The sequence below is a fragment of the Peromyscus californicus genome, unplaced genomic scaffold (genome assembly GCF_007827085.1).
Source record: "Peromyscus californicus insignis strain IS unplaced genomic scaffold, ASM782708v3 Scaffold_13__1_contigs__length_99412109, whole genome shotgun sequence".
NCBI classification, from domain to species: Eukaryota; Metazoa; Chordata; class Mammalia; order Rodentia; family Cricetidae; genus Peromyscus; species Peromyscus californicus.
The window spans coordinates 96,209,667-96,229,553 of NW_026294424.1; the positions used below are offsets into that span (position 1 = coordinate 96,209,667).

The window sequence follows — 19,887 nt, forward strand, 5'->3', positions numbered from 1 at the left end:
GCAAGAGGAAGGCAGTCCCTCCTGGACCCCGTCGCTCTTGCCAGGCTCAAACATGGCCGGCCCCCGGGAGCCCTTCCAGCACATGCCACGCACGCCAGCCTTCCGCGGCGGCGGTCCCTTCTCACCTTCCGTCCGCCCCGCTCCAGAGGGTCAGGGACCCGGGAGGCCCTGACCGCGGCCTCGCTTCCCGCCCCCCGCGCGAGGGCCCGCCCACCGGCCCCGCCTCCGCCAATCCAAGGCCGGGCTGCCGCGACTGGCAGCGCCCGGCGGCCCCGCCCCCCCCAGCCTCGCTGTGGCCTGCGGCTTCCCGGCCAGTAGCGCCGCTCTCGGTCGCGCGGGCCGGTCCGTGTGGAGACCGTCGGGTCGCGGGCGTCTTGCCGCGGGCCACACAGCTCGGCGCCGAGGCCGTCAGCCCCGTGGACGGCGTCCGGCATGGACTTCGAGGACGGTGAGCGCGGCGCGCGGGGCGGGCGGCCGAGACGGGCGGGCGGGCGGGCGGCCTGCGCCGGGGGTCTGTTTACCGCCTCAAGATGGCCGTGTGGCTTTGTTCTGCGGGCCGCGCGGCGATGGCGGGCCGGGGCCGGGGCCCTCTCCTCCGCGGCTGTGCGGCCGCCCGGGGAGGCCCTCCACCCCCGGGCTGCCCCCCACCCCCGCCCACGGGGTGGGCCTCGCTGCCAGCCCCGCGGGCCTCCGGGCTCCGTCCTCAGCCTCGCCCCGGGGCCGCCTGCAACTTCCCGGCCTTGCGCGGACCGGGGGGCGGGCGGGCGGGTGGAGCCGCTCCTCACGGCTCGCCCCGGGCTCGGCCGACCCTCGGACACGGGCTGCCTCAGCCAGGCTCCGGCGGTGCGTCCCCGGGTGAAGCGAGTGTAAAGCGTTCCATCGGGGTGGGCTTCGATCCCCCCACCTCCCACCCCCCACCCCCGAGCCACAGTCTGCAAGTTCTTACACCACGTAGCAGACTGGGCTGTTTAATAACTCACCCCTAATTTACCTGCTTGGAAATACCTGGTCTGGAGCAGTTCCGTGGACCAGGGCACTTTTTTTTTCTTTTTTTAGGGGTGGTGGTGGGGCTGGTGTATGAATGCTACTTCAGTTAGAATTCTGTCCACAGCAAGCCCCCCAGGTGCCCTTCACGTTCACATAGATCGGTGCACAGCAGCCCGTGTTGGACTTACTGAATAAATAAACGAAATTGTAGGGATGACTTTCAGCCCTTCCTGCGCCGGTTCCCTCAGCCGTTCTGTCCAGGGCCGTGAAGTACAGTTAGTTCGGCGTCTTCAAACCTTGGCTCAACTTTTATAGGGATTAGTGTCAAGATAACGTGATCCACAGTGACAGTGTTAGGGAGACCTGGGACAGTTTGTAGGATGAAACTGAGTGTCATCTCGAGGAACTAGGTATTTCTAGATAAAACCAGTTCATTTCTTGTAAGGAAGCCTCTGCCTCCACAAAAAAATGGTCTTTAACATTGAATAAGATATGACCTTAGCTCATGTTATATTGAATGAGCTTTTGATTTTTGATTTGCTGCAAGAAGTTAAGGCTGTCAAATGTAAGTACAGGAAAGGAGACCCTTTTGGTATACTTTGCAGTTGCTTTGAAATAGTTCAGCTCTTCAGAATAGTGTACTGCCCAGTTTGTGCTTTAGTGTTGGGCTGTGACTCATTCTGATATAGGTGACTCTAAATTACAACTATTTGTAGTAGCCAGAGTTGACATTAAAAAGAAAAAATATATTACGTTTTCATAACAAAGTTTGATGACACTGTCAACATACGTGGTGTCCCAGAAGTTAACCTTGTGAGGTGTGTGTGTGTGTGCGCCAAGTGGGAGGAGGGCAGTGGGAACCGTAAGTCAGTAAGGAAAGGCCTTTTCTGTAGAGATTTGAAAAGTAACGGTAAACTTGGTATGTTTGCTTTTCATTATAATTATAATAAAAATAATAATATCTGTAGCTGGAGTTTTCCTGCCTGGCCCACAGTCAGGACAAATCTCTCTCACCTGCCAGTCCCACAGCCGCTCAGACCCGACCAAGTAAACACAGAGACTTATATTGCTTACAAACTGTATGGCGTGGCAGGCTTCTTGCTAACTGTTCTTACAGCTTAAATTAATCCATTTCTATTAATCTATACCTTGCCACGTGGCTTGTGGCTTACCGGCATCTTCACATGCTGTTTGTCATCATGGTGGCTGGCAGTGTCTCTCTGACTCAGCCTTCCACTTCCCAGCTTTATTCTCCTCCTTGTCCCGCCTACACTTCCTGCCTAGCCACTGGCCAATCAGTTTTATTTATTGACTTATTAGCAACACACTTGACAAACAGACCATCCCACAGCAAATATCAGTGATAATAACATCTTAACTGCCCATCCTCAGATGCCACTGCTGCAGTTGGGCCATAGAATTTGAGTGTATCTGAATCTGATCCTGTGTCTTGTGCCAGGGTTCTGTTATTTCCAGAAGCTCTGTATTAAATTCTGTTCTTTCTGTCTTTATTTGTAGAGTTAAATAAAGGCTTTAACATTATGTTTGGATGGATACAGCCCACACACTCATACATATATGCATGTGTATTTTTCAGATGAGCTCCTGAAGTCTTTAGAGAACAGATTAAGTGCTAAAACCAATGCTGACCTTGAAACATTTCTGTTCCATACGATGAGTTCTCAAATATATCTCCCTTTTTGCATCATTTGATACATATTCTGCTTTCCTTTTTCTTACTTTGTGTGAATTAGTACTGGGTCTTCTCTTTTGGCAGTTACATATATGGACTATAAACTGTTTTTACATTGCCATTAGGCAGTGAAGGAGTGATGTGTTTTCTCAAATGGATATTTGTAATTATTTGTACCACAGTTTTTTTGGTAATTGAGTTAATGACATTTAAAAATTGATTGTGAGTAGATGAGTATGATTTTGGGTTTGTTAACATTGCACTAATTCCTTTCTATTGAATGTCTTCGTAGATTACATACACTCTGCTTCCAGGAATACTTACCAGGGCTTTAATGGTAAGTATCCTCTTTCATTTCCTTTTAATTTTGTTGAGGGACTATATTAGCTTTTCTTTACATACCCATAAAAGCACAAGTATCAATGCAAAAAGCTGACCTTCGTTTCAGATATTGTTTTGACTCTTGATTCCTAAATCTCAGTGTTAATGTCATTCTGTATATCGTGTTTTTCTGGTGTGTGTGTGTGTGTGTGTGTGTGTATTTGTACATGTACACTTGCTGGAATCTCATGAAGGTCATGCAAGTATTCATCCACTGAGTGATAGCTCCAGCTCTATGTAGCACTTGAACTTGGGAACAGAAAAAGAAGTTACTTTGACATTGTATCTGTTTTGTTTTACTTAGGATTCTTTTATTTAATTAATGTCTTCATTCTGAATGACCAGTGGCAGGACACTGGCTGAATTACTCTTGAATTAGACATTGGTGTTCACTTACATAGATTAAGTAGACTTAGTCTTGGTCCTATGCTGCCTTTGTTGGAATGCATGTTGGCTTTGCTGTTGAGGCCATTTTTCACTGACCATATGAATGATAAAGAGCTGTCCAAAGGAGCACACACGAAGAGCCCTGGCTGCTTGTTAACAAAAGCCTAGTGTTGATCATAAGAGACGTGCAGAATACCATGCATATTATTTTGATAGCTATTAGAGTCAAGGCCCTGCCATACAAGATGATAGTAGAAAAAAAAGTACAGAATGATTTGGAGGTTAAAACCAAACCAAACCATTATATGAAAGTCATGAGGGAGCAGTGTTAAATATCTTTGATTACCAGAGAAACATCCGGCTATTTTATCAAATAGTTACGAAACCAAAGCAAATGTACTACCAAAGGCTGTGTCGTTAAAAAAATACTATTTATGTGCCTGCTTTTCTATATGTGTACCATGTATGTACAGTGCTATTGGAGTTCAGAAGAGGGCATTGGATCCCCTGGAACTGGAGTTACAGATGCTTGTGTGCAACTTGATGTGCTAGGAACCACACCTGGGTCCTCTGCAAGAGCAGCAGGTGCTCTTGCTTTTAACTGCTGAGCCATCTCTCCAAATGCATTTTTTTTTTTTTTTTTTTTTTGGTTTTTCGAGACAGGGTTTCTCTGTGTAGCTTTGCGCCTTTCCTGGAACTCACTTGGTAGCCCAGGCTGGCCTCGAACTCATAGAGATCCGCCGGCCTCTGCCTCCCGAGTGCTGGGATTAAAGGCGTGCGCCACCACCGCCCGGCTCCAAATGCATTTTTATATATATAGTTAATTCCCGCCCCCCACCCCCACCCCGAGCTGAGGACTGAACCCAGGGCCTTGTGCTTGGCTCAAGAAAACTTTTAATACATTTGAATGTAGGGAAATGATAATGCTCATTTAAAAATTTTTAAGATGTTTCCTATAGGAAATTAATAGAATGTGAAAGCTATTAATAATGGGTAGAAAACAGAGAGTTAAATAAAATGAATCCAAGATTTTAAACTGAAGTTAAATAAGGCAAGTGGGTTTTGGAATGATAGAAAGCTGTACTGGAGAATTAGAGTTGATTTCTAAAGATAGTACTTGGAATTCAAAATCACAAATCAAGTTTAGTTCATTACTAATGTATTACAAAATCCCTAATATTGCAATTTTTAAATTTTTTCTAATATAATTCCAGTAGTGATTCTTTTTTTTTTTTTTTTTTTTTTTTTTTTTTGGTTTTTCGAGACAGGGTTTCTCTGTAGCTTTGTGCCTTTCCTGGAACTCACTTGGTAGCCCAGGCTGGCCTCGAACTCACAGAGATCCGCCTGCCTCTGCCTCCCGAGTGCTGGGATTAAAGGCGTGCGCCACCACCGCCCGGCCCAGTAGTGATTCTTATTTGAAGATATTGTCAGAATTTCCTAGAAACATTTTCTACATGAATATTGTACAGGCGGTAGCCTAGACCTTTTGATGCTTAATTTTAGGTAGGGGGTCCTTTTCTGTGTGGACAGAGTACGTTGAATAAAAGATTTTGGCTTTTACCTCTGGCTAATGTCTGCTACTTGAAAATACTTTGAGGTCTTATTTGTCTGCATTTTGTAAATGAGAAACTTAATTTCAGGGGTTTTGACTTCATTTAACAATACTTTTTTAGTACTTGCTATTTATCTAGGTAATGGTCTGAGAGCTAGGAACAGAGAACCTGTGAACAGAATGAGCAAATAATACTGTCTTTGTGGAACTAATTTCCAGTCTAAAGGGATAAACATGCAGAAAATAGTTTTAAAAATAACATACTCTGTGTTAGAAGATAAAAATTGTTGGGGAGAAAAAATAATGGAGGGAGAAAGACAGGTTGTCTGTGTGCACTGTGATTTTAGAGTCACTGGCTCAAGAGAAGATAACATTTGAGCATAGAATTAAAGGAGGTAAGGATGCAAACTTTAAAGTAGTCTGGACACAAACGGAGCAGACTTTAGTAAATACTAACAAAAGATTTGTTGTTCCAAATGAAGACCATAATACATTGTTAGCCTTGGGTTTCCTGTCTTTCTACTGAACTAAAGTAGAAGGCAGTGGTACAGATTTTCTCTACACTGTGTTTTGGGAAGGATTTTTATTCCAGTGTCTCCCATATTTTCCTTATTTCAAACCCTTCTTAGGTAAATAGCAGATGGAAAAGGAAGACATTCTTGGTAGAGGGAAATGTATGAGCGAAGGTAGGACTGAGAACACTGAGCTTCACAGAGGGTAAGGAAGACTGGTTTGACCAGAACAGGTGATTTTTCCTGAGCAGTGTGAAGATAAGGCTAGAGAGGTGAGGTATAGCCAGAAGGCATTGAAAAATCACAGGCAATCAATCTGTTTATATGTAAGAATCAACGAAAATGAAGACCTGGAAGAGATGTATTAGTGAGCACTGCAGATACAAGGAAAAAGCATTCCTGGTAGAGGGAGCAGGAAGTGGAAACATGGGTGTACATGTGTTGAAACAGCAAGGAGCCTCTTGTAATTGGAGGAAACAAATGAGGTTGTAAGGTAGTCAGTGGGTTAAGAGGTGATAGGGCAGAACATATATGGTTTCTCAACTTGGACACTGTTGCCATGTTGGATTAGCTAATATTTTTATTGTAGGGTAATTTGTGTGTGTATCTGTGTCTGTCCCTGTGTTTGTCTATCTGTCTGTCTGTTCTGTGCATTTATTGAAGAATGTTTGTTTAGCAGCATCCTTGATCCCTATGTGGTAGATGTCAGTTGCACCTCCCGCCTAGTTATGACAACTAGAAATGTTTATTAGAGACATTGCAGTGTTCCTTGGTGGGGGTGTAGGAAGGAGGGAGGTGGTGTGGGAGAGTTGTTTCTGGTTAAGGACTAGTTGGGCCTGGAGAGATGGTTCAGTGGGTAAGGACACTTGCTGTGCAAGCATGAGGACCTGAGTTTGAATCCCCATCACCAAGCAAAAAGCCGAGCACAGCTGTGCGTGCACTTGTCACTCTAGTGCTCTGTGGGGGTGGAGATAGGATCACTGTGACATGCTGGCTGTCAGCCCAGCTCCAAGGTTCAGCGAGACACCTTGTCTCAAGGGAATGAAGCAAAGACTGATAGAGCAGAACACTTGACTTTGTCCTCTGGTGTCCATATGTGTGCACAGTTGTGTGCACCTACACATGCATGTGCACACACACACAGAGAACGAACACTAGTAAAGGATCGTACAGGTTATTTTAAGGCTTTGGCTTTTCAGTTGTCATAAGGTGGGAAGACATCATTGGACATGATTTGCCTTATATTGTAGCAGTTATTCTGCTGTGAGTTGATGGGTGCAGCTGCCATGATGCAGAGGAAGCGTCACAACATACTCCTGATACTTCGGCTCCTCCATTCTTTCTGCCCTGGCTTCCACAGTGGTCCCTGAGCCTTGGAGGGGATGATACCGATGTCCTTGACAGGGTTGGACACTCAGCAGTTATTTTTGCTCAGTACTTTGACCAATTATGAATCTGTACATTTACTACTTCCCATGTAAAAAGAAGCTTCTCTCACCAAGGCTGTGAGAGCAGTGATGTCCTATGAGTATAAACATAAATATTTAGAAGGAGTTTGCACTGAGTTCATTTAATAAAACCACAATAAGCAATAGATTCCTAGGACCTGTTACCTCCCCAGCCATGGGCTTTTGACCAAGTTTATGGTACCATGAAAACCATAGTATTTGTCTTCTAGTTTTCCTACTGAAAAGTGTTCTTTATAAAAAGTAATTAATTTGATTCATAAACCAAACATGGTACAGTGGCTTATCTTGGAGAGAACTCTGATACTTTGGTATGTAGCAAAATTGCTTTATGTGCATTTTCTGTTTCATTACATTGAGTAACAAAAAGATGTAATTAAATCAAAGGCCAGGACTTAATAAAATTATTAATTGCTCCGTCAATGGCATTCTTAAGCAAAAGTGATGTAAAAATTTGTTGTTTTTCACTGGGTGTGTGATATTTAGTATAATGACTGCTAGATTAGTCTGGTGCTTCATATTTCCTGATATGTACTGAAATGCCAGTTATCCACAACATTTGTATACTTTTAGTGCAAATGCTATAAAAACAGAAATAACATCCTTGTTATTTATGAAAATAGTTTTGACCTCATGGGTCTCAGAAACTCTGATCAACAAACCATTCTATGATAACTGCTCCTCTAAGATGCATTAAAAATTAGAAATTTAAGATGAGGCCACAACAGCATATTGTTGTAATACTGTATAAACTCTACAGGTTCTGTGAATAGAAAGAAGAAAGTTGATATTCAGCAGAGACCACCAGTGAACGTTTTCTTGAATAATTTACTAGTTGAAATAGATGTGAAAAAATTAAAAGATTCCAACTAGATCCTTGGGAGAAAAAAATTTTTCATGTAGAAAAAAACAGGAGGTTAAATAAGAAAATACCTACATGGTACTGGAAAATTCATTTCCTCCTTTTGGACTTTAGTTTGCAAATCTAAAAAGTGAAAAGATTAAATTTGATTAAGGTTACTTTCAGACTTAAAAGGCAAGATTGTGAGTAGTATTTATGTAAAGTTTGATCATTTTTGTTTAGACTAGAAACATTAAATAATTGTAACTACGACTTGGTGCTTGTAAAAATATAGATTAAGGTTTTTGCTATGTATACTGTTGTATTTATAATAAAAATATGGGATGAGAGGTAATGAGGCATCTTAAAGGACTTTATAGTAAACATTTAAATAATATAATTTCTTTATAGTCATTATTAATTTTATGACCTTTAGTTTTCTAATATAAGTTTGTTTACTCCTACACTAGAATTTTTTAGTGTTTGTGTTATGAAAATTCACACTTACTTCCTTTATTCAAAAGATTGGAGAATTGAAGTATTTGTTGAGGCCTTGTTATTCTTAGGCAAAGGGCCCAAAGATTGATCTTAGTTTGTGATTTTACTTCCTAGAATTATCTGTATCAGTAACTAAATGTTTCTAATTGAAAATAGAGGTGCTCTTGAGTTTTTAGACAATTTGGGAGCAATTAGTACAAAAAAAGAATATATTTACATCATAGTGTTCTTAGGACAAAAAGTCTCTTGATATTTATTAGATGCTGACTTTTTGAAAATAGTAGTTATATATAAAGTTATTTATATATTATCTTTTTTTTTTTTGGTTTTTCAAGACAGGGTTTCTCTGTGTAGCTTTGCGCCTTTCCTGGAACTCACTTGGTAGCCCAGGCTGGCCTCGAACTCACAGAGATCCGCCTGCCTCTGCCTCCCGAGTGCTGGGATTAAAGGCGTGCGCCACCACCGCCCGGCTTATCTTTTTTTTAATGCTGTAGTACTAAGTTCCAAATTCAGGGCATTGTAGTAGTAGCCTTATAGTCCACTAAATATGCTTACACTGAAAATATTTTTAATGTAGAGTTTTGTAGCTGATAGTTTATTTTTCCTTGAAATATGAAGCCTTGTTAGCAAATAATAGTTTTCAATTTGTTACTTTTTATCTTTAATATTGAGTTAAAATGTTAGTGCAAATTATTGTTTTAGATGATTTATGTGACAGTATTGTGTTTAATAAAAAATTTTTGTGAAGAAAATGGTGTATTTTACTCATAATCTCTTGTTGACTCTTCCAGGAATGGATCGTGATTATGGCCCTGGATCTTATGGAGGTCTGACATTCCAGGATATTTATCTAAAAATTCTTCTTTTGGGTACCAGTAAAGGTGAGCATCATTTAATTTTTTTCTTTTTAAACTCTTATAGGGCTGGATCGTGACTATGGCCATGGATCCTATGGGGGTCAAAGATCCATGGATTCCTACCTAAACCAGTCCTATGGCATGGACAATCACAGTGGTGGTGGTGGGGGTAGCAGGTAAATTGCTTAATCACTTGGCCAAATAATTAGAACTATAAGATTCTGGATGTATTAAGTATTCCTTAGGTTTTTATGATACTTGAATTTTGCTGTTTGGTATTGAATCACCTGAAATATTTAAAGGTGCTAATTAATGGACATAAAAATTTTCTTAGTCTTATTGGCAGACATTATTTTCGGAGGACACCATTTATCTTTTATTTCAGTATAATAGAATAAGACATTCTTTGACAGTGGATACTTTAAAAAGAAAAAAAACTTCTTTTATTTTTAATTTATCAGTCAAAATGTCCTGATCAAATGATACAAAATGTTATTGGAAATATTTATTTGTGACTTACTTTTCTTGTTGAAAAGAATTTTTTTTTTTTCCCCTGATGTGGGCACTGTGTAACAGCAAAATAGTCTGCCTGGAATGGCTTTAACTGAACCAGTCTAGCGGCTTTCAGTTTCTAAGAAACATTGAAGATAGATACCATTTCATTTTAATTTTAAAGCAAGTTTGAAGAGCATATTGTAATAGTAGAAGTGTTCTTTAAATCATGTTCAGGTTGTTTGCTGGCAGCTGCTGCGTACATCCAAAACACTGCTTAAAAATGAGGGTCATGCACCTTTAACTACAGTCTAGACTTTCTATTTTACTGTTGATATTCTTTGAGACTTAAACTGATTAAACAACTACAGGTCTTAGGATTGATCATGTTTAATAACCTTAAAGGGGTCTTTTTTTGAGATATAAAACTTGCTTCTAAATACAAAGTAAAACTAGACATTTGAGATCATCATCCTTCATAAACTGAAGGATCTGGATTCCTTAAGGATGGACTTGAGCGATGCTTGTTTTCTTTGTGCTTCAAGTGTGTCACTGTGGTTTACAGTAGAGTACAGTCATGAAAACAGTTACTTACTGTCCTTATGTAATGCTTTGAAATTCGAAGTTGGGAGGGAATAGTATTTATATGGCTAGGAGGCTTCAGAATTAAATAGTATCTTCTACTGAGTGACTTGTAAATCATTGACTAATGTAACATCATTTAAATGTTTTAGTTTATCAGTTATTGCCCTCTTACATTGTAAGTGTATTGTGCATAAACTATTTCTGTAGTTGTTATCATTCATCTCTTGTGTAATTGTGAGCTTTTTAAAAACTGTAAGGTAATAAGCAACTTCTGTAATCTAAGTTTTGGATTTGTGATAAGTAAAATGATTTTTTTTTTCTGTTGAGACTGTGGTTACCTTTTAGAGTAGTTTTTAATGTGATAATTTCTTGATAGGAAATACTTTTTCAAATAATTGAAGGCATTATAAAATGTATTCTTTCTCATCTGCTTTGAATATTCATATGTAGAGGGTATATGTTGGTGGTCTTTTACTTTTATGTTCTATTTTACATGTTTATTCTTCTAGATTTGTTAGATTTACTAGTCTTACCAGCGTGTTTAAGGATTGGCCTTGGCTGAAGTTTGACAGAATGTCAAACTTTATAACCTGAGATAATTCCTCAGCTTTGGTTATTACAGACACAATGAGGCAGTTTTGTGATATAGATTATTGAGGTGCAAAGGATCACTTAGTATCACAAAGACCCCCCCATCTATGCAGTCTTTGTGTCCCTAAAAAGCCAAAGTATTGTAAATGCTTTGTAATTTTCAGTATTAGGGAAGGATTCAAAAAAAGTTTAGTTGGTGAACTTTAGTAAATAACCTTTTCTAAGACTAGGGCTGGGCTTTAGTTATTAGACAGACAAATCTTACTAAAATAAAATAGAAAAGCTGCTAAAAAGCAGAGTTTAAAGCTAAGGTTAACTAAAATCAATTTATATTTAGAAACTGACTCAGATAGCTTTCTGTCTGGTCTCATGTTGAACTGCCCAGCCCTAATCAAGTGTGAGCAGAAGTAGAACTATGCAAGCCACTATGGTATAAATGAATTTTAGTTGATAAATGTCATCTGATAACTTGTCTTTTGAATTGTCTAACATTAGTAAGCTTACTTTTGTTTTTTCCCTCACTGTGCAACTTTTCCAGGTTTGGACCTTATGAGTCTTACGACTCCAGGTCTTCTCTGGGTGGGCGAGATCTGTACAGATCTGGCTATGGTTTTAATGAACCCGAACAAAGCCGCTTCGGAGGTAGTTATGGTGGTCGATTTGAGAGCTCCTACCGGAATAGCCTTGACTCTTTCGGAGGTAGAAACCAGGGCGGGTCTAGCTGGGAAGAACCTTACTCCCGTTCAAAATTGAGGCCTGGGTTTATGGAGGACAGAGGAAGAGAGAATTACTCTTCCTACAGCAGTTTTTCTTCACCCCATATGAAGCCTGCACCTGTAGGCTCTCGGGGGAGAGGAACGCCTGCTTATCCTGAAAGTACGTTTGGAAGCAGAAACTATGATGCTTTTGGAGGACCATCAACAGGCAGAGGCCGAGGCCGAGGAGTAAGTACAACAGAATCTTTTCAGATTCTTTTCACTAGTCACTCTTTTAAACCCTTTCAAGACCATGGTTTTCAACGAGAACAAACACTGTTTGTCCCAGTGTGTTTTAAGCAGAGGCTGAGTCATAAAGCTTTAGGTTGGCTGCAAAAGTTTTCCAGCACCTCAGAAAATAAGTTGCAGTGTAAGATGATTCATTCATGAAGTTTTGTCAAATCTCCCTTTATGAAAAAGGTGAGGATATTAGGTTTGGTCTAAAAGGGGTTAAAAGGAGTTGCATTTTTCTTTGTAAACACTAGCAGTTTTGCTGGTGAGATAGTTGTTGGATTATTGTAAAAGGTAACTGAACCCTTTTTGAGCTCTGAGTAGGTTAAAGGTGCAATGTATAATAAAATATTTACCCTTTGTTAGTAAACTCTAGCACGTAGAATCCCTTCAAAGTTCCATATTTCCTGTTAAACACTCAAGAGATCAAAAGTCAGTGTAGATTAGGATAGCTTAGTCATGTTTACACATGAAGAAGTTGATATGTATAACAGATGGTAGAATGATTTGTGGTCAGTATTATTTTGCTAACTTGCTCTCTTATTATATGTCCTATTGGTGATTGTTTTCTTTTCCCTAATTCTGTTGAGAAAGAATCTCTTACTTGTTTCTGCTTGCTTCCTACCTAGGAAGTAATATTTTGCAAGTTATTGCCTAACTGGATAAATATATTAGCCTATAGGTGTTTATTTCAGGATATACATTGTAACAATTACGCTTTGTGGTCTTGGGTAACTTCATAAATTTTTACCTAGTAAGGGTGCATAGGTTATGGGATTATGTAGTTTGATCATATAAATACTATTGTATATTTATATTTTTGTAATATAAGATTTTTTTTCAAAGTCAGTTGTATTTTTATTCTTGTAGAAGAAAGTATTCTGATAGACACTGTAGTGGGGCATGTGTTTTTGACTGTTCATTAGCCTTTGGTCATCAGTGTAGTTTGTCTTACTTGTATAGAAATTTTGCATTTTTAATAGTCACTCTTTACTTACATAAAATGCATTGCACCTTTAATGTTTATAATGAAGATTTTTTGATGTGTCCATATAAATTACATGGAGACATTCATGTAAATCTCCTAGGTTAGATAGATATTTCTAATCATATATTAATGTGTAGGCAGCAGTGTTGGTCCACCATACTTGAGGATTGTTGGTTAATTAAAAGTAGTTGGAGTAGTAGGCTTTGGGCTTTGAAATTGAAAATACCTTCTAGTTTGAAAATTTGGAAACATTTAACCTCTTCCATGCTGTGTAATATTTTGGGCAAAGGATTTTTTCTTAATGAAGATTCAGGTATCAATTTTGTTTTCTTGATGTACAACTGAGTATTCCTGTACTTTGTATTTGCTCTTCTAGTCCGAGTGGACTTCTCTTTCTTTCCTTCTGTTAGCCAAATAGATGAACTGGTAGGATCTTCATTTTAACCTTCACTTGTACAATTCCCATTGGGTCCTTCTCTTCAGATTACTCCTCAGTCTTTACCTTCTAAAAGTAAGACTAGCAGAATAAATGTCTGTGGACATGACCTCTTGGTAGAGTGGATTTTGTTAATGACAAGAGAAGAGGAAGGGACACAGAGTCATTTGCTGGTATGACTCGTCGTCTGTAAACTTGCTTCTTGGGGCTTTGGGGTTATAATATGTTTCTTTAGGTAAGAATGTGAATGGAACGTCAGATGCAATTCTTTATCTGAAGTGTGTCTTGGAAGTTGATGCATGGTTATGCTTTAACTCTCCTATTTCATACTAATGTTCCATCTCGCCTTCTCATTCCCATTTTCAACAGTGAGAAATCCTAAATGATTTCTGGATCATTTTTACTTTAAACTACAAATATGATCATCTTTGTGTATCTTAGTTTTATGCAAGGTTTTAGTAAAATAAAAGATTTCTTTTAAGGTCTTTGATGGGAAGTCATCAAGTAGGAACTCTGAGGAGGAGTTGTCAGAGAGTTGTACAAGTGGTGACCCTCTGACAGGCACATGGTGTTCGTGATCTCCCATGATTCGGAGTTGTAGAGATTGAAAACAGAACATAGCCACCTTGTGATATTGCAAATACTAGTTCATTGGATTGAAGTTCATGTAATAATTCATAAATTTTTTATATGTGCTTTCTCAGAGAGGACTTGTAAAATTCAATTAAGTTCCACAGAATTTTAAGGTGAAAACTAGTAACTAGATGACAGAAATTTGTATTAATCCATATTTTATCTTGACATTATGTTAATGTTTCTTGATTTCACAAATTTACAGCATATGGGTGATTTTGGAAGCATTCATAGACCTGGAATTATTGTTGACTATCAAAACAAATCCACCAGTGTGACGATTGCTACCACAAGAGGAATAAAAAGAAAAATGATGCAAATATTTCATAAACCCGGGGGAGCCTTTATCAAGAAACCTAAGCTAGCAAAACCTATGGAGAAGATGAGCCTCAGCAAATCACCTGGTAAGTGAAAGACTGTTGCTGTGGGTCAGGGCACTTCACATTTTAGAACACATTGATTTATGATCATTTTTAGTGTTCATATGGAAAAGTACATAATAATTATAACTGAAAATTAGATCTGTGAATCCTCTGTGTAGTTATTAATCAGTTGTTACTGTTGAGATGTATTTTTTGTATATATGTATGGATGTGGGCATGTGCATGCCACAGCATGCATGTGGAAGGTCATAGAACAACTTGAGGGAATTACTTCTGTCATTCTACCGTATAGATCCCAGGACTGAACTCAGGCCATCAAGCTTGGTGGCAGATGCCTTTCCTTGGTGACCCAGCTTGCTAGCCTCCAAATGTACTTTTAAAATTAATGTGCACTGGTCAGTTTATTTTTCTCTACTTGTCTGCCTCCTGAGTGATGGGATTAAAGGTGTGTGCCATTGCACCCAGCAAAATATATTTTTAAAAGGCTTTGCAGATGATTTTGATTCAAGCCCCTTTCTTGGATGTTATATTTATTATTGGAGGAATATATCTCATAATGTACAAGATTCTCTGTATCAGGGCAAAGGGAAGAACATTTTTGTAGTCTTGGCATTAGGTAAAACTGTTTCCTCTAGAAAATTAGTTTGCTTTTAGTCTTCTGGAGATGGTATCTTAGAGAAGATCCTATTTCTGTTATTACAGACTGTTGGAAAGTTGAAGCCCATCTGAAGATGGGAGTAAGACCATTTATGACAGACTGAGGGAAGTGACACACCTAGTAGGAAGTGTGAAGTGCAGAACTTAGACGTGGTGAGCTACGGAACAGCGGTGAAGGAGGTTAAAGAGAATCTAAACTCAGGGAGAGCTAGGTGAGATTGGAAGGCATGTTGTCCAGAAGGTATTAGTTCCGAATTTGGACTATAGATTCAGCATAGCCCTCAGGATTTGGGCTGACTAGGCTACACTTAACAATTTGCAGTCTTAATTCAAGGCTAATCAAGACAAAGTGGTATTGGCACAGTGACTGACATGTGTGGATCTGTAGAAAGGAGCCCAGACATGATCCACTGGCTTGACTGTTGAGAGGAGAGAAGAGTCTTTGTGTAAGTGGTTGAGCTAGCTGACTAGTCATACAAAGATTACCATGCAAGAACTGCTCCTAAGAACAGATCTCAGAAATCTCTTAGCACAAAGCTTAGTTCATAATTTTGGATTTAACAAGGAATTTTTACACAGGACACCAAAAGCATGAGCAACAAATAAAAATGAGTAAATTAGATTTCGTCAAAATTAAAAACTTTAGTGTTTCAAAGGCCACCATTAATAAAAAGTAAAAAGAAATTGTGTATGTGGTAGTGCACATCTGTAATCTCAGCACTTGGGAGCCTGAGGCAGGAGAATTAATTTGAAATCAGTTTAGGGTAGAAAAGACCCTATCTTCTATCCCTCATAAAATGTCAAAAAGTATTTTTGCAAACTGTATCTGAGAAAGGACTTATATCCAGAGTATATAAAGAACTTTAACTCTCTAACAAAAAGACATAAATAACTGAAAACTAGGCAAGGAATATATGCAATATTTATTCAAAAAGACATATCAGTGGCCAATAAGCATATGTAAAGCTCATCAGAAGTCACTTATCAGATAAATGTAAACAAGTACCAGAAATAGATGCTCTGTGTCCTCCAGAATGGCTAGAATAAAAAGATTGATAACAAGCCTTAGCAAGTCTGTGGAGAAATTGCTTTACAAAAAAATAATTGATTTACTGAGAGAGAGAGAGAGAGAGAGAGAGAGAGAGAGAACATCTGGAAGTCATAGGACAACTTGGTTGGTTCTTTCCTTCTACCTTTACATGGGTTCTAGGGATAAATTCAAGTTGCCAGACTTGGAGAACAAATGTTTTATCTACTGAGCCATTTCACTACCTCCTTCCCTTTCCTCCTTTTTGGAGATGTGGTCATGCACTGCAGTCCTAGCTGGCTATGTATTTGACTATGTAGTCTGAGATGGCTTCCAATTCCAGGTGGTTGTCTTAGTTAGGGTTTCTATTGCTGTGAAGAGATACCATGACCATGGCAACTCTTATAAAGAAAACATTTAATGGGGTGGCTCGCTCACAGTTTCAGAGGTTCAGTCCATTGTCATCATGATGGAGCATGGTGGCATGCAGGCAGATGTGCTGGAGCTGAGAGTCCTATATCTTGCAGGGAACAGGAAATCGACTGACACACACTTGGTGGTATCCTGAGCACAAAGTCCCTCCCTTCCCCCTCCTGCCCCCAGTGACATACTTCCTCCAACGTGGACATAACCATTCCAACAAAGCCACACCTTGTAATAGTCCATTCCCTGTGAAATTATGGGGGCCATTTACATTCAAACCACTACAGTGGTCAGGCTAGCTTTGGCAGCACATACACCAACTTAGCAATCCTCCTGCATTAGGTCCTGATCATTGGAATTATGGGCATTCATCAGTGTGCCTGGTAGCTGTGGAGAAATTTCTACACTGTTGTAAAAATGTGAACAGGGCATGAACTTTGAAAAGGGTCTGGCATTTCTCAGATGATTAAACTGAATTATATGACTCAGCAATTCATTCCTGGATATATGCTTAGAAAAAACTAGCAGTCCACACAAAAGCATGTATAGTTATATGCTGAAAAATGTTTTGGCCAATGATGGATTGCATATACAATATTGCATATACAAATTGCAATACTTTAGATGTATTACAGACCTCGTCAACTAGGTTTGTATATGTATATTCTGTATCTATGCCTTTTCTCAAAAGCCCTAGTGTTAAGTGATACAAATATATACAAATGTTTATAAGGCATTTGTCAAAATAGTCAAAAGGGGAAAAATCCCAGATATTGATTAAGGGATGAAAAGATAAAATGTGGTATGTCCATATTCTGTGGTATGCTATAATAGAACATTTAGCTATAAAATAAAATGAAGTAAGCATACATGCTGTAACTGAATGAACATTTGAAAAGATGATGATAAATGAAAGAAACCAATGACAAAGTCCATGTTGCATAATTGTATTCCTCGGGATGTCCAGAATAGAGAAATCGGTAGAGACAGAGAACATTTTGGTCTGTGGAATGGGAATTTGGGACATGAAAGGTGATAAAGGTTTCTTTTTGGGCCAATAAAAGTGTTCTAAAGTTGATTGTGATGTTTACATATATCGGAGGTAATAATGACCACTGGATTTGTGCACATTACTGATTTTTCATTTTTAAATTGGTACTTCTTTTTTGATAATACACTTTAAATGAATTAATTGTACTTTAGAAAGACAAAGTTTTTAAGAGCTAATCTGTTCCTTAGGCTTAACAGGGAGAAATTGGGTAAAGTATGTTTGAACAGATTAGATTCGGATAAGAATATAAATAAAAAAGCTAAGGAAATATCTGTTAGTATTTTCTGAGAAAGCATAAAATATTCAGTAAATGTTTTGTGTGTTTTTGACTGTATACTGAGTTTTTGTTTTTCATATTTATTTTGCTTTGATTTTCTCTTTTTGGTGTTTCTAGGTAGATGGTATTGTAATCCCCCTTGTCAACTGCTATCTTCTTTAGCATCTGTCTTGTGCAATTACCTGACTGAATTGGAGCTGAAGAAGAGTTGCATAATTACAATGAATGGCTATTTTAAAGTTGTTTTGGTTAAAAAATTTATAATTTTCTTAAGTCCAGTTTGAAAAATAAGATATTGTTTGTATTGCAATGAACTTCTTATTACGTGTTCTTGTCAAAGGGATTGCTTCAAAGAAAAGTGATAGTAAGAATTCTTCCCAAAAGGAGTAGAGGAACACTAAAGCCCAGAGTAGTTTCCAGTTAAATGGTTTTAATAAAGTAGGTAATTATTATATAAGTTTGCAATACTGACAATGTATTTGTTTTTCTTAACTTATTATTTCCATTTAAATTAAGGATTAGTAAGTGTATACAGTTTGATAAAAACATGTTTTTAAAATTGTTTTTTCTTTTTTGGGGTGCCTTTGAGTGCTTTGCATGTATACTTGCACACCAGAAGAGGGCATCGGATCCAATTTCAGATGGTTGTGAGCCACCATGTGATTGCTGGGAATTGAACTCAGGACCTCTGGAAAAGCAGCCAGGGCTCTTAACCACTGAGTGCTCTCTGCAGTCCTATTTATTTTTATTTTATGTGTATGGGTGTTTTCCCTGTATGCATGTCTCTGTACTATGTGCATACCTGCTTCCATGGAACTGGAGTTAGGGATGGTTGTGAACTGCCAGGAATTGAACCCAGGCCCTGTGGAAGATCATTCATTCAGTACCATTTCTCTAGCCCCAGATTTTTAAGTGTTAATAGTAACCTAGTATTTACTGAATGCTTCTTGCACATGGGCACTGTGTTAAAGAGCATACATGCATTACTTGGTATAATTTTCAAGCCAAATTGATCATGGGAAGTTATTTGTGTCCAACTCTCTACAACTGACAAAACAAAGGCAAATGAGTAATTTCCTTCCCAGGTCAAACAACCAGTAAGTGGCAAAGCCAGGATTTATTCTAAAGCTGTTTCTGTGCCTAATGTTATGGTCATAACAGAATTTGCTTCATATCATTTTTCATTTATTTATTTACTTATTTATATTTAATTATTTTTGAATATATTTATCCCATGCTGGCCTTCAACTTGCTTTGTAATGGAGGATGACTTAAACTCGACATGCTCCTGCCTCCATTTCCAGGTGCTTGAAGCATAAACACAGGCTACTGGTCCTGATTTATTTATTTTTTGTGTTATATGTTTATGTGGGTGGGGGAGGCGAGGGATACATGTATGCGGAGCCCAGAGGACAACACTAGGCATCTTCCTCAGTTGCTTTTTTAGTTACTTATTTTGAGACAAGGTTTCTCAGTGAACCTGAACTTACCAATTTTGGTTTGATTTTTTTGGCCAGCAAGCCCCAAAGATTCTCCTCAGTCTGCCTCTCTAGTGCTCAGATGACAGGTGTCTGTCACCCTGCCCAGCTTTTTAAGTGGGTGTTAGGGATCTGAACTCAGGCTAGCCTCAAACTTGCTGTGTAGCTAAGTATGACCTTGAGCTTCTTTTCCCTGCCTCAGTCTTCTTACGAATGTTACAAGCATGTGCCACAACATGGGTTTATGTGGTTCTGGGATTGAATTTAGGGCTTCATGAGTGCTAGGCCGGCACTTCACCAACTAAGCTCATCCTAGCCCAGTAAGAGCCTTCCCTTCCGTCCCCACTCTGCCCTCTCCTCCCTTTCCCTCCTCTCTTAGGTTTGTATGGCTATATGTGAGTCTATGCACTTGAGTGCAGGTGCCTAAGGAGGCCAGAAGAAAGTGTCAGATTCTCTGGAGCTGGAGTTACAGGCAGTTGTTAGCTGCTGAGAATTGAACTTGTGTCTCCTATAAGAGCAGTATGTACTCTTAACCACTGGGCCATCTCTGCAGCCCCAAGTAATGAGATACCATTGTACCAGCCCATACCCACTAGGATGTTATAATGAGGGGTGGATAACAAGTGTTGGCAAGGATGTATAAAAACAGGAACCATTACACAGTACGGATGGGTATATTAAGTGGTAGCACATTAGTGTTTCTTCG

The 19,887-nt window shown here is 39.2% G+C and overlaps 1 protein-coding gene across 3 annotated transcripts in view; it reads left to right on the forward strand.

The window, feature by feature from the left end:
- The first annotated feature begins 305 nt into the window (after window positions 1-305).
- Window positions 306-19,887, forward strand: part of Znf326 (zinc finger protein 326) — a 45,632-nt gene continuing 26,050 nt past the window's right edge. The window contains exons 1-6 of one of the 3 annotated variants that reach the window (XM_052735630.1): window positions 306-448; window positions 2,973-3,017; window positions 9,109-9,144; window positions 9,239-9,350; window positions 11,381-11,786; window positions 14,091-14,289. In XM_052735630.1, the coding sequence (XP_052591590.1) occupies window positions 433-448; window positions 2,973-3,017; window positions 9,109-9,144; window positions 9,239-9,350; window positions 11,381-11,786; window positions 14,091-14,289 (814 nt within the window). In that variant the 5' untranslated portion in view covers window positions 306-432. Of the gene's footprint in view, window positions 449-2,972; window positions 3,018-9,108; window positions 9,199-9,236; window positions 9,351-11,380; window positions 11,787-14,090; window positions 14,290-19,887 lie in introns of those variants that run through there. The other 2 variants (XM_052735631.1, XM_052735632.1) reach the window with 2 other exon arrangements.